Genomic DNA, 13,724 nt, shown 5'->3' with positions numbered 1-13,724 from the left:
CCGAGCGCTGGGCGCTCTCTGCGCGTCCCCCTCGCTCCCCGCGCGTTCCCCTTTAAGCGCGGGGGCGTGTCGGAGCCGAGGGGGGGCCCGGCCCTGCCCGCTTAAGGCCCCGGCGAGGGGCACCTGCGGCACTCGGGAGGGCGGCGTGGCCGTGGGCCGGGGCCCGCAGGATGTACACGCTGACACGGGGCCCCAGCAAGCTCGCCACGCAGCGCCGCACAGGTAGCGGGGGGCGCGGGGCCGGGGGCGCGGGGGCTCCGTACCAACCTCGCCGCCCCCCCTGACGCCCCGCGCTCCCCGCAGGTCCCACGCAGCAGGCGGTGGAGAGCAGCAAACTGGGCGAGTATCGGGGGCGACCGCAGTCCGGCCTGTGGCCCCCCGCCAGGTGAGCCCCTGTGACCTTGGGAAGGGGACCGGCGCCGGGGCGGCCGGGCGTGACCTTGGGAAGGGGAACGGGACGGCCGGGCCGTCGGGCGGGACGGGGAGGGGGACCCGCGGTCTCCGCTCGGTGCCGCTCGCCCCCGGGGTCTCGGCGGTGCTTGTGGCCGCGGGCGTCCCGCGGAGCCCCGGGCACGCCTGTGCCCTGTGCCGTGGGCCGTCCCGCGTGTCCTCCGGGCCACACCGGAGTGGCCGCCCCTCCTCCTTCCCACGGGCCATCCCCAGAAATCGCGGGGAGTGGGACCCGTGGGGTCACGCCAAGGAGGCGGCGCGGCGGGGTCCCGGTGCGGGGCAGAGCCGGGGCCGGGCTGGTCCAGCCCCTCCGCGGACGGCCCCGATTGCACGAACCGGGCGGCGGGGCCAGCGCCGGTCCCGCCCGCCTTGGCCGCGCCGCGCACCCACGGGGGCCGCGGAGCCCACGCGGAGCTGGCGTTCCCCTCTGCCCCAAAAGCCGGGGTGACACTTTCTGGTGAATTCCAGTGTCCCGCAGCGACACCCGGAGCTGTTGACAGGGTGCTGTGGGGTATCCCGGTGGCTGGGAGGTGGTGATGGGATCCCTTAGGAGACCCTTTCCCGACTGGAGGGCTGGAGTCACAGCGCACCCAGACAGGGTAGTGGGACCCCACTGGTTCTGCACGTCCTCTCCAGCTCCAAGAAATGAGCTCCCCCCCTACCCCCCCAGTTCCTCTCCTTCCCAGGATCCCTGCAATTCGCTGGAGTGGCTTCTGCCACACTTGCCCTCCTCCTGCCTGCCCAGTGCCCCTGGCTGTGGGGGCTTGAGGATCACTGCCCTCTCGAATCCCTGCCTGCAGATCTGAAGGAGCTCCCAGTCTCTCCTGCCCTCCAAACCCACTCCTAGGGCCCCTTAGACTTTGCCCCATGAGGAACGTGGCTGTTGCAAATGTGTCCTCACCTAGAGCTGGGCAGAAAAGCCAAATGCTCCCGGGTCTCATCCCAAGTCTTGCCTTTAGCTCTGGTGGGTGTTGCTGCCTCCAGGCAGGGAGTGGTTGAAGTGCCCCTCCCCAGAGGGGATCCCAGCTCTGAGGAAGCCTGACCTGCTCCCACTTTTCAGAGTGTAACATCCCAGTCCTGAGGCACCTTGTGTGCCCCATGCTGGGGCCAGAGTTGTTCCACTGAACCCGAGTGCTTGATCTGCAGAGGATGGCACATCCTCTGTCCGGTACCTGACTGGATTTCACTTCCATTTCCTGATATTCCTGTAACTTTGGTGGCAGATTATTTATCTCAGGGACTGCACTTGGTGCTAGATTTGTGGATGGGTGGGGGATGGGTAGCTGGTGCTTTTCCCCAGGGAGCTCCCCTTGCACCCCTCCTGTGTCAGAATCCCCTGTCCCTGGGGCTGGGTCCCTTTCCATCGCAGTCCTCGGGGACAGGGCTGGGTGGCTGCAGCTGCGGGTGAGTGTGTGAACTGTGGGGCAGCCCAGGACACCTGAACCACCCCAGTTCTTGCTAGGGTGGGCAGAGCTGCCTGTGCCCTCACCCTCCCCCCCTCTTGCTTCCCTCCCTCCACAGCCCAGCGCAGAAACTCGTCTTCAACAGAGTGAATGGCAAGAGGCCCCCACTGCTGCTGCAGCAGCTCTCAGCCCCTGAAGAATGTTACACCCTGGCCCACGAGGAGAACGTCCGCTTTGTCTATGAAGGTGAGGGCAGGGAGTCCCTGGGGCAGCACCCAGGGGAGCTGGAGCAGATGGAGCCCCTCCCCAGCACCTACACAATGCTGGGGACATCAGTGGCAGGCATGGAGTCCCCAGCCTGGTCACTTGCCCTCCTCGGCTCCTCCTCCTGCTCCTGTCCCTCAGCCCCCCTGCAGCGGGAGCCCTGTCCCAAACCCACCCAGAGCTCGTTCCCCCCCCAGCCTGGCAGCAGGTAGAGCAGCAGCTGGACAGCAGCCGGAGCGGGGAGAGCGCCTGCAGCCCTGTGCAGTACGTGGAGAAAACCCCCAACCCCAGACTCAAAAGTAAGTGGGCAGTGGTTGTGGCCCTTTGGGGTGCATCAGGCTCGGGGTGCAGTGAGTGGCTGTGGGCTCAGCCTGCACCTGAACAGGGCTGTAGTGGAAGGAGGAGGAGGATTCCAGTGCTAGATGTGCCAGAGGGGCTGGTTGGGTCTGTCCTGCTGGTGCTGAGGTCACTCTGGGGGTGCTGGGGGGAGACAGCTGTCCCCAGGCACTGTGGTGGGGATGTCCCACTGCATCCCTTGGATGCTCCACTGTGTTGCTGACTCCTCTGGGATTCAGGCCCTCTCTTGCCACCAAGGGGTTCAGCATCATGCTGGAGAGAGAGGAGCTCTCCGTGTCCGTGGGAACCTGCGTTTCCTGGGGCCAGCAGGACCAGTTGGGCTTGGGGACAACACTTGTCTGGTGGCATCTGGAGTCAGCAGCCTTCGGGCTCTCACAGTGGCTGAGAGCCCCTCAAGGAAGAGAATGTCCCTGTAGACCCGGTCTGGCCTTTGGGGACATGGCACAGGGGTGGAGGAGACCTGGGGGTGTCATTAGATTGGAGATCAGGAAAGGTTCTTGCCCCAGAGTGTGCTGGGCACTGCCCAGGCTCCCCAGGGAATGGGCACGGCCCCGAGGCTGCCAGAGCTCCAGGAGTGCTTGGACAGTGCTGTCAGGGATGCCCAGGGTGGGATTGTTGGGGTGTCTGTGCAGGGCCAGGAGCTGGGCTGGATGATCCCTGTGGATCCCTTCCAGCTGAGGATATCTGTGATTCCATGGTTATTTTTTCTGGGGTTTGCAGCGGAGCACCCAGAGCTCTGCTCCAGCTGTTCCCTTCTCTCCCTCTCTTCTTTCTCAGACTTCGTTCCCATCGACCTGGAGGATTGGTGGGCACAGCAATTTCTGGCCAAAATCGAGAACAGCTCATAAAAGGGAAGAAAAGGTTGAGTTTGGTTTCTTTGTAAGAGAAGCGAAGCTGCGAGCACCTGGTGAAGCCCATCATCGGTGGTGTTTTTGAGAGGCCCGAGGTGGAGCCAGGCAGCCCAGAGCACCGGACCACAGCCATGCCCGGCCACGCGCCCTCCCCGTGCCCGGCACAGGAGCAGCGTGCAGCCCCAGCCAGGATTCCTTAAGTGCCAGTTCTCGGACTGCTGCAGCTCCTGCAGCCTCCAGCTCCAGGGACACTGCGGTGCCACGCTGGGGACGAGGGGCGGCTCCCCCCTGCAGCCACGGGAGGCCAGAGGGTGCTGCAGCAGCACCGCCAGACAATAAAGCGCTGAAACTGCCCGTGGAGCCGCGCTCGTGGCATGGGGAACAGGGAAGCAGGGGCTGCAGCATCATCTCCCCTGGAGAGGGAATGCTCCCAGCTGACTCGTGGCTAAGTGGGAAGCTGGCTTCTGTGGATTCAAGGGCTTGGAGCTCCTCTTCCTTGCAGCTGCATCCTTGCCCTGATGCTGCCTCATCTCCCAGGGCTCAGCCAGGGGGTAGTGCTGTCTTAGGTGATGTTTGGGATTGGGGGGGGCACATGGGCATCTGCAAGGGGGGCTGAGCACCCTGGCTGTGCTCCGGAGCTAGGCTGCAGCATGTAGGTGGGCAAAGCTGCAGGAATGGGAGTGCCAGGGCCAGCTGCTCATTGCCATGGAGGCCAAAAGGCTCGAGGTCTCCCCCTCACCTGTGCTTGTTCGGGAGAGCTGAGAGAGGATAGTTGTGGCTACCTCAACTTCAAGAGTGGGGACCCCAACTTCTGTTTCTACAAAAAAACCCCTCAGCTGCTGGGCTTTTCAAGGCAGACTGAGCTCTTCTAGTTCTGGTTTGGTAGGACACCCCTCTACCCCCATGTCCTTCTCCCCAAGCAGAGAGCAGGGGGCCAGCACAGCCTGAATGGAGTCTGAATCCAAAGGAGGCCAGGAAACACCCTCTGGAAAAAAAAAAATCTTTATTATTCCTATGATGGGAACAACAACCACACTGCAGCCAGGGGCGAGTAGAAGCTGGCCAGGAGCTGTGTTGCTTCTCCCACCTGGGAGGCCAGAGCAGTGCCAGCAGCAGCTCTGCCCCTGGCACCTGCCCACGGAGCACTCCTGGTCCTGCTCCCAGCCCCAGGCTGGCACACCTGGCACTGTGGCTGTGACTGAAATCAGGAGCAGCACCACGCACAGCTCACAGTGCCTGCCTTGCTGCCAGGCAGGGTCTTACAGCCCCTGGGATAGGGAAATGCTGCTTCCATAACACCTTCATTTGGGCCAGGGTGGCCCCAGAGTGATGGAGGGCTGGGGCCAGGGGATGTCATCCTTGCTATGGACTCTCCACCAGCTCTGCCCTGGCATCATGGGCACTGTGGGGGTTAAGCTGCCTCCGTGTCCCCACCCAGCACCAAGCCTTGCAGGGGGCACCAGAGCCAACAGGACACAGACTGTTACTGCTGTGCTCAGGGCACTGCCAGCCTGTGGCACTTGTGCATCTCAACCCCTCAAACCTCCACATTCCCATTGTTCCCCATCCCAGGAAAAGCCTGTGAGAATCTACATCCTGCTATACTTCCCTTTCCAGAAAACAGTTACTGGGAGTTTCAGCACTTCAGCCACCCTCCCAGCAAAAAGCATCCCCCCTTTTTTTTCCCCCTTCCTGGGTAAGTCACTGCTGCTGGGATTCCCCCCTGCACGGTGCCCTGGCAGTGGCTGGCTCTGCTGCCCACCAGGATGCTCCCAGGCTGCAATCCCTCCCTGCCAGCAACTCCAAAGGACTCCAAGGTGTCTAAGCAGGCCATTCACCTGCTGGCTGCTGACTAATAAAAACACACATCTTTGAGATGCGGGGAAGTTCTTAGTAACATGATGCACCATTGCTCTGAACAACAACATTAGGCAAAGGGAAGAAATGGAACAGGAATAAATGAGTCAGTCACAAGGAAAAAAATGAAAACACAACCCAAAAATATAACCCAACCCCTGACAATGCAATCACTGGGAGGGAATCAGCCCCCCCTTGCCATAAATATTAATTATGTGCAATTGTGTGTAGTACTATAGTGCAAATAGCTCTGCATTGATCATGGGGCAGCTCCCAAGGGGCTGCCCCAGATGACACAGGGACTAGTTAAGGACAGACAAGAATCAACACAGATTTCCAACAAACAAACAAAAAAAACCCCAACCCAGTCACTGGGAAACTCCAAAAAGGAGCTGCCTCCTCCAACTGGGCCCAAGCAGGACTGGGCAATGCTGGTGCCCAGCAGCATCCTGGAGCCAGGCAGGGGCAGGACAGGGCCTTTGCTCCCTGCCTGCTGCTGGCACAGCCTGGTCAGGGGCAGAGGGGATGAGGAGGAGGATGCAGGACAGATATGGTCAGGGTGGAGCTGTCTGGGGTGTAAAGAGGTGAGCTCAGCAGGACATGGGCACAGCGAGGGCATCGCTGGCTTCATGCGGGTCCTGTGGCTGCACTGCACAGTGTGGGGCGGTGCTGCTGGCAGCACCCCTGCATGGGCACAACACTGAGGCCAGCAGCACCCCTGCATGGGCACCCTCTGACACTTCATACCCGTCCTACAGAGCACAGCCAAGACCCTGCAGCACCTCTCACTCAACCCACAGTGTCCTCAGGGACCTTGTGGCACCTCTCACCCGTCCCTGCAGCGTCCCTGGGCACCCCTCACTGCCTCCAGCTCTGGCTCCCAGCCGTGCCCATCACGTGCTGTTCCTGGGGCCGAGCTCTGGGCATTGCTCCATTGCTACCTCTCACCCAGTGCCAGCTCCTGGCACCACAGCTCCCCTTGCACAGCTGGGGCCAGAGCCAGCTCCTTGAGCCAGGCTTGGCAAGCAGGCAGCAGGAGACAGTTTTCCCTAGCACTTAAAGGAGACAGCCTCCTCTTTCCCATGCCAGGCAGGTGCCAGACAGGAGCTGAGCTGGCCCCCCCGTCTGAACACAAAGTGCTCCCAGGGGCAATCCCAGCACACCCCGCTGCCCCAAGGACGGTTTGGATCTGAGCTGTGTGACAGTCTCCTGCTAAACCACGAGCAACCACCAAACAACACAGGGACATGCGGGTGAGGAGCGGGGCAGCGTCCCGCCGGGTGTGAGCCACGGGCAGGGAGGCGGGCAGCAGAGGGGATCCCGCTCCTCCTCTGCCATCCCAAGCCCAACCCCCTCTCTGCCCACCCAGGCTCTGCCGGTTCTTTGGGTGGATTTTTTTTGCTGTATGCATGAAGAAGGCTGGAGAGTGGCAGTGTCACATGCGCACACACACGCACACCCACGCACGCCCGGAGCGCCGGCAGCCGCAGGAGCGCTGCCATCCCCTCACCTCTCGGTGGGAAGGTTTACATTGATACAGTATTTAAGACACGCTGATATATAAATTACTGTCTCTATATATACTATGTATAGGCTGAGGGCCAGTCCGTGACAGGGCACCAGGGGGCTCATTTCCCTCTGTCCTCTGTGTAGTGCTGGAAGCGAGTGAAGCTCATGAAGACCTGCTCCAGGGAGATCTGGCTCACCGAGTAGTCCTCCAAGCGATACTTCTCTTTGGCTTTCTCCAGGGCCCCAAAGACCTGCACGGGAGGGCAGGGACAGGAGGCAGTGTGACTCAGTGTGGGGGGCACTCCTAGGACCACAGCGGGAGCCCCAGGCTGTGACAGGGAACACCCACTGTGACAGGGAACCTCCCGGCTGTGGCAAGAAAAGCAGAGAAAGCTTTCTTCTCCAGGGAGACCCAGGAAAATAACACCTTCCCTGGCAGGAGAGAGGGGGAAAGCCAGGAGTATCTGACCCCATGAATATGATCGTTTTACACATTTATATGTGATAAATGCACACATATATATATACATACACATACATACATATATATACATGTATATATGTGTTTATATATATACACACACACATATCTGGGTTTGAATCCCTGCCCAAGGCTTCTGCTAACACATTATATATATAAAATATTTATATAATATAGAGATAACACTTAGGATACCATATACATAACTATCTGTAGAGATACATAACTATCTGTATCTGGCATACACATAATTTTTATATTGAGCTACATATGATATACATACTTATAAACTCACTCTCTAGTTTTTATATAATCCTACACACAGTTTTAATATAATCTGTATACTATGTGCTCTCTCTATATATACTCTATAGACTAAACTACATACTTGATATAAAGAGTATATACTCCAGAGTATATAATCTTATAGAGTATTACCTATACCATATACCCTATTGAGTATATATTATATACTGTATAAATACAATATACAGGATATGATTTAGACTACATCCAGTGCATGTAATATACAGATATATATTTCCTTAGATACTGCATATGAAAACGATCTGCATACTATGAATATCTCTATAGGATACATGTAATTACATATAGATAATGTACATGTAGACAGCATATACAGAGAGCTATACTAGGTATGCTCTATACCTGACTCTGTATGCTGTATGCAGAGGGTTACATACTGTATCTCTGCTGTGGGGTTTTATTGGAGTCCCTGGGCTAGGACCCCTCAGGATCAGTGGCTGGGGAAAGCCACTGCCCACAGCCCCAGTGGAACCACACGGAAGCACTGCCAGGGGGTTCCTGGGGCTGAGGGCCAGGAGCAGGGAGCTGTCAGCACGGGGAAGTCATGCCCACCCATGCCACGTTTCCACAGCGTAACGCAGCATGGGGAGGATGCACCCCCGAAAGCAAAGCCCCAAGAACATGGGAAGGGCCAGGAGAAGGGCTCCCAGTGCCCCCTTACCTGTGCCCAGCTGAGGTTCTTGTTAGTCAAGTGGTAATGTACCATGCCCTGGTGCTCATGCTTCAGGACACTGCCTGGGGAATCGAGCAGGGAGAGGCTCTGTGTTAGAGAAGGTGCTGAAGTTCACCCCAAGCACCCTGCCCCTGCTCTGGGGGCAACCACTCAGGCAGCTCATGGTACCTGGGAATGTCTTCTCCACGAAGGCTTTGAAGGCCTGCAGCTCACCCTCCTCCTCACTCCGGGTTTTGGCCAGCAAGGTGTATCCACTACCAAACTTGCTTTTGAGGTGCTGGGGGCTGCCCAGGCACTTGAACTGCCCATTCACCATGATGGCCAATCGTGTGCACAGTGCCTCACACTCCTCCATGCTGCAGGAAGGAGAGGACTCGTTCAGAGAATCTCAAGAGGGTCTGGGTTGGAAGGAACCTTAAAGCTCATCTCGTTCCACCCCCTGCCATGGCAGGGGACACCTTCCACTAGAACAGGCTGCTCCAAACCCAGTCCAGCATGCCCCCAGAGATGGGGCAGCCACAGCTTCTTCTGCAAGCACCAGGACACAAGCAGAAGCTTCTGGGAAGTGGCTGGAGGTGTGGCTTCTGGGAAGTGGCTGGAGAGTCCCTTCTCTCTGGACTCTTTGAGGAAGGAGATTTGGGTAGAGCCAGCCACTGGCTGCAGGCAGTGTATGCCCACCCACCACACCCTGGAGGTGTGTCCCATCCCCTGGATCCCACCAGTCTCCTTGATCTCTCATGCCAAGCCCTGCCCAGCCAAGTGTCACCTGTGGGAGGTGAAGATGATGGATTTGCCACACTCCCGTGTCCGTGTCACTGCGTCCCAGAGCAAGCGCCGGGCCACGGGGTCCATGCCAGTGGAAGGCTCATCCAGGAAGATCACAGGGGGGCCACCAATGAGGGCGATGCCAGCACTCAGCTTCCGCTTGTTCCCACCGCTGCAGAGGAATCACAGAACCATTAACGTTGGAAACGAACTCGGCTGGAGACCACCAAGCTCAACCTTCAGCTGAAAACAGGAGCGAGGAATGGGGACAGAGCCCCAGGACGAGCACAGGGAGCACCATGCCAGAGCAGGGACAGCGCTTTGGCCAGGCCTGCTCTCACCTGTAGGTCCTGACGAGCTTGTCGGCGTGCGGCTCCAGGAGCAGCCCCCGCAGCATGTTCTCCACGCAGCTGCCGATGTAGCGCTCGGGGATGCCGCGCAGCCGCGCGTACATGCCCAGCGTCTCGCGGCCCGTCATGTGCTCCAGCAGGGCGTCGAACTGCGGGCAGTACCCAATCCGCTGCTGCACCTGCGGCCCAGAGGAGCGCACGGCAATCAGCCCACGGGCAGGTCTCTGAGCCGGAGGTGCCTGGGCACCCACGGGCCTTGCTGCTCCTCTCTGAGGTTTTGCTCAGAGCCACAGCGCTGAAACCAGGGGTGGAATGAGAGGGAAATGCCCCCTGGAGCAGCTGGGCTGACAGGGATGGACAGATGTGTCTCTGGACAGCAGCTGGGTGGGCTCACAATGCCTCTGCCAAGCTGCTTCCTCACTGTGAGGAACCATTTTGGGGTGCTCAGGCTCTCAGAAGAAGGAAAGTGCTGGAGGGCTGGTACCTCCCCCATGTCCTGCTCACTTCCAGGGACAAGAGCATGAGAGAAGGCAGTTTCAGGGAAGGAAGCAATTTGGGGCATGCTCTCAAGGAATGTTCTTCATGTCTGACCTTTTCTGGGATCCGGATTCACTTAAGACTTGGACTTGATGGTCCTTGTGGGTCCCTTCCAAATCAGAATATTCTGTGAAATCTGGGACAGTGGTAGAGGAAGGACAGGACCGAAAGCCTAACCCCTACTCATCTCTTCCTTTTGCAAAGGAAGTGGGCAATTCCCAGCAAGGACACCCCTAGCAGAGGTCTGGAAAGGTTTGATACACTCATTTTAGAGACCATCCTCCAATATTTTCCACATTTCTAGCTATGGAGGTAAAACCCTTTGATGAAGGGTTTGCTACCCTCAGCAGGTTTGGTCTCCTTTTGTATCACATCTGTAATCCCAGTGGAGAGGAAACTGCTTCCACATGGCCAGATAATGGAGAGCTGAGCCAGCCGAGGACACAATGTCCCTGGGATATTTATTGTCCCTGCCTCTGGAACTGCAACCACGTCCTCTTGGAGGCACCTGCAAGGTGGTTCAGCCCAGCCAAACACAGGATGGTCTGCAACACCATCCACACTGCCCCAGCCATGGGTACCTTCTTGATGTTGGCCAGAATGCTGTGGCCATCCACAAAGGCGTCCCCCGATGTGATGCTCTCGTCACCCGTCAGCATCTTGAAGGTGGTGGTTTTGCCCGCTCCGTTGAAGCCAAGGAGACCAAAGCATTCCCCTTTGCTGACGGCCAAGGAGATCCTGTCCACTGCCAGCAGGGACTCCCGGCTGTCGTAGACCTGGAGGAGACACACACCAGCCACGTGTCACTGCCCCATGGCACGGCAGGGCGGGCGGTGGCTCTGCCAGCCCCGAGAGGACACGGCTCAGACGGCAGCAAGGATGCTCAGGTCACCTTGCCTCACCTTGGTCAGCTCCTTGATGACCAGAGGGCTGCTGAGAGATGACAGCAGCTCTGGTGGCGACTCCAAAACCTTCTTCCTCTCATCTGCCACGTCCCTGTCCTCTGGCAGCACAGACACCCTGTTCAGCAGGGCCACCTGAACACAGGGGGAAGACACACTCTGTGTCACCTGGCTGCTGGGGGATGAATGGGCTCCTCCAGTGTCCCCAGCCCTGGCAGGATCCATCCCTTCCATCAGCTGCCTCTGGAGATGCCTCACTCTGCCAGTCCATACACTTAACAGGACTGGCTCCTCCAAGCTCCAGGGATGCTCCCTGGGAAGATGATTCAGGTGACGAGGACCCGTCTCCAGCTCACAGGGACTCCTGGGCCGGGCTTGGAGGGCACAGCTCCCTCCCACGTGCTTCACTCACCCACTTCCGCCGCCTGCAGATGCCACAGACCAGAGTTCTCAGTCTCCAGAGAAGGTTTGTCTCAATGAGGAAGAGGAGGAAGAGGAAGGAGAAACCCTGGATGGCCAAGGAGGTCAGGTACCGCCCAATCCCAGGGGTCTCCCAGGAGAAATAGTTCATCTGATAACTGATATCTGAGGAAAGATGGAACCAAATCAACTCCAGGATCAATCCACACTTTGGGGAGGGGCAGATAAATCCCAGAGGAAGCTGTGAGCCCAAAGCTTTGCCAGGCTTATCTTCATCCCACACTGGCTCCCTGCCCACAGCTCTTTCCAATGCTTCCCACAGGAGGATTTGGGTCTGGAGGGGATCTGGCAGAAGACGCCCAGTGGAGGCAGGCAGAGGACACCAATCTTGGGACTGGGATTTCTTTACTCATCTGTGAAACTTCCCCTAGCCCACATTTTTCCTCCAAATCATGAGTAAGGTGATTCAGTTAAGGAATTTTTTCCTATGTATGTCCTAATATGCTGTCCAGTTTTTGCTCAAAAACGGTACCTGCAGCTACTGCCCAGGCAGAGGCCCCATGACACTGCCCAGTTCCACCATCCATCCCACACAAGCCCCAGGGATGCTGTGGGGATTGGCCAGGTGAGGATGTAGAGACTCACTGAAGGCCTTGCAGATGAAGATGGCTTCAACAGAGGAGGTGCAGAACTGAATGAACTCGTAGTTCTGGTAGAAGTCACTGATGCACTGGCCCAAGCAGTAATTGGGTAAGACAAGAAAAACTTTATCCAGGGTTTTGGAGAGGTCCACCAAGCCCAGCTCTGAAAGAGAATAGGTGGATCAATGAATCAGAGACTGCTGGTTTGGGAGAAAAAACCCCGATACCTGAAAAATCCTGAAGTCTAGAGGGAAACCAAACCTATTTTGTCACATTTAATGGGTGAGAATGGACTGTTGTAGTGTTTTATGGCTATTGTTGTTCCAGCCCTGGGATCAGAGAGCCCCCCTGGGGGCTGGACCTTGTTGGTGATGGCTGGGCAGGTCAGAGGGCAGTGACCCACCTGGGATGCTCATGATGGTGACGGCGAGGAAGGTGGCGGTGCCGGAGAGGATGTTGAAGATGGTCAGACGGGTGTAGGCTGTGGCTGCCACCGAGAAGAAGAAGCTGAGGAGGTACATGAGGGGGATGATGGCCCAGCCATAAAGGAGGAAGATCAGCATCACATCAACGAGGTGGCTGTCTTGGGTGAAGGCTTGCACGTTGAAGGCTTGGAATATCACCTGGGGCACAGCAATGTGGGGAGAAGGCACATTTGGAGTGACCTCAGGCGATGTCTCCTTGTCCCAGTGGCCCAGGCTAATATCAGCACTGCACTGATCCAGACCCAGCCTCATGGATGGCTCCTACCAGCAACCCATGGCTGTCCCCAGGGGAGGCCCTTTCTGCAGACTGGGATGCAAAAGGGCAGATCTGGGGAATTCCCCTCCAAGATCCCACGGATTTAACCTTTTCTAGTCCCAACAGCAAAGTATTTAGCTGCCAGAGGACGCTGCCCCAGCTGGTTGGCCATGGTCCAGCTCCCAGCAGGACCAAGGGACAGCTTTCTTGCAGGTCTTTGTCCTTCTCCCTGCACCCACACCCATCCCAGAGGAGCAGCGCGAAGCACTCCCACCAACAGGGAGGGCAATGGGTGCCAGGGGTGACTCACCAACATCAGAGCGCAAGGGATGAGGAAGTTGATGATGTCCCAGAGCAGGGCAGAAAGCCAGAAGTTGACCACGTACACGCCGCTGACGAACTGGACGTGCTTGGCCTTGATGGCGCGCTCGCTGACCAGCAGCAGCGCGAAGGTGCTGGCGAGAGAGGCCATCCCATACAGCAGGTTGATGGCAATGGCAAAGCCAGTCTGGCCTCTGTGGGGACAGGGGGACACGTTAGGGCAGGGACACCTCAGCAAACCAAGGCTGAGGCTACACAGGGACAGCACAGAATCACAGAATATCCTCAGCTGAAAGGGATCCACAGGGACCATCCAGCCCAGCTCCTGGCCCTGCACACACACACCCCAACAATCCCACCCTGGGCATCCCTGGCAGTGCTGTCCAAGCACTCCTGGAGCTCTGGCAGCCTCAGGGCTGTGCCCATTCCCTGGGGAGCCTGGGCAGTGCCCAGCACCCTCTGGGAGAAAAACCTTTCTTCATTTCCAGTCTAACCCTCCCCTGACACAGCTTCAGACATTCCTTCGGGTCCTGTCTCTGGTCACAGAGAGCAGAGATCAGCACCTGCCCCTCTGCTGCCACTCTTGAGAAAGCTGTGGCCAGCACATCCACACTGGGCTTCTTGAAGAGGCTACACTTTACCAACATGCTGAAGAAACACTCAAGGGAGACAATCATCCCCCAGGCAGAGCCCACCCTGCACACCACAAACCACCACTCTGCCTTGGTGAGGTCCCAGACATGGCCCCTCTGGTCTAGGTGAGGTTCAGAGGCCCTGGATGTGGGGTTTTGTGAAGAGCATGGCCACATGGCCTCCACTACTATGAGCGCCCAGGAAAAATAACCCCAGCCAGTATCTCGAGGGGAACAGCCAGC

General features: G+C 57.9%; 2 protein-coding genes across 2 annotated transcripts in view; one reads left to right on the top strand and one right to left on the bottom strand.

The window, feature by feature from the left end:
• The first annotated feature begins 65 nt into the window (after window positions 1-65).
• Window positions 66-3,679, top strand: MCRIP2 (MAPK regulated corepressor interacting protein 2). The gene is made up of 5 exons (XM_059861998.1): window positions 66-222; window positions 304-385; window positions 1,972-2,099; window positions 2,315-2,416; window positions 3,252-3,679. Exons 1-5 carry the CDS (start codon window positions 171-173, stop codon window positions 3,320-3,322), a joined length of 435 nt encoding a protein of 144 aa, XP_059717981.1. The 5' UTR covers window positions 66-170; the 3' UTR covers window positions 3,323-3,679.
• Window positions 3,680-4,311: 632 nt separating this feature from the next.
• ABCA3 (ATP binding cassette subfamily A member 3) overlaps window positions 4,312-13,724 on the bottom strand; it is a 31,910-nt gene continuing 22,497 nt past the window's right edge. The window contains exons 21-31 of the mRNA XM_059861997.1: window positions 12,839-13,043; window positions 12,191-12,410; window positions 11,792-11,950; window positions 11,139-11,311; window positions 10,727-10,861; window positions 10,406-10,600; window positions 9,279-9,466; window positions 8,939-9,109; window positions 8,341-8,528; window positions 8,161-8,234; window positions 4,312-6,942 (exon numbers count right to left, since the gene is read on the bottom strand). Of these exons, the coding sequence (XP_059717980.1) occupies window positions 6,811-6,942; window positions 8,161-8,234; window positions 8,341-8,528; window positions 8,939-9,109; window positions 9,279-9,466; window positions 10,406-10,600; window positions 10,727-10,861; window positions 11,139-11,311; window positions 11,792-11,950; window positions 12,191-12,410; window positions 12,839-13,043 (1,840 nt within the window). The 3' untranslated portion in view covers window positions 4,312-6,810. The remainder of the gene's footprint in view (window positions 6,943-8,160; window positions 8,235-8,340; window positions 8,529-8,938; window positions 9,110-9,278; window positions 9,467-10,405; window positions 10,601-10,726; window positions 10,862-11,138; window positions 11,312-11,791; window positions 11,951-12,190; window positions 12,411-12,838; window positions 13,044-13,724) is intronic.

Source organism: Haemorhous mexicanus, chromosome 17 (genome assembly GCF_027477595.1).
Source record: "Haemorhous mexicanus isolate bHaeMex1 chromosome 17, bHaeMex1.pri, whole genome shotgun sequence".
In the NCBI taxonomy this organism is placed as follows: Eukaryota; Metazoa; Chordata; class Aves; order Passeriformes; family Fringillidae; genus Haemorhous; species Haemorhous mexicanus.
Note: the sequence above shows the minus strand (reverse complement) of the source record. Positions and strands in the feature narration are given on the sequence as shown.

Bases quoted from the DNA above. Each gene is read 5' to 3' on its own strand.
- MCRIP2 (XM_059861998.1), top strand. From the start codon at position 171: ATGTACACGCTGACACGGGGCCCCAGCAAGCTCGCCACGCAGCGCCGC. The intron at 386-1,971 runs GTGAGCCCCTGT...CTCCCTCCACAG, and splicing joins GGCCTGTGGCCCCCCGCCAG to CCCAGCGCAGAAACTCGTCT. The intron at 2,417-3,251 runs GTAAGTGGGCAG...CTTCTTTCTCAG, and splicing joins CCCCAACCCCAGACTCAAAA to ACTTCGTTCCCATCGACCTG.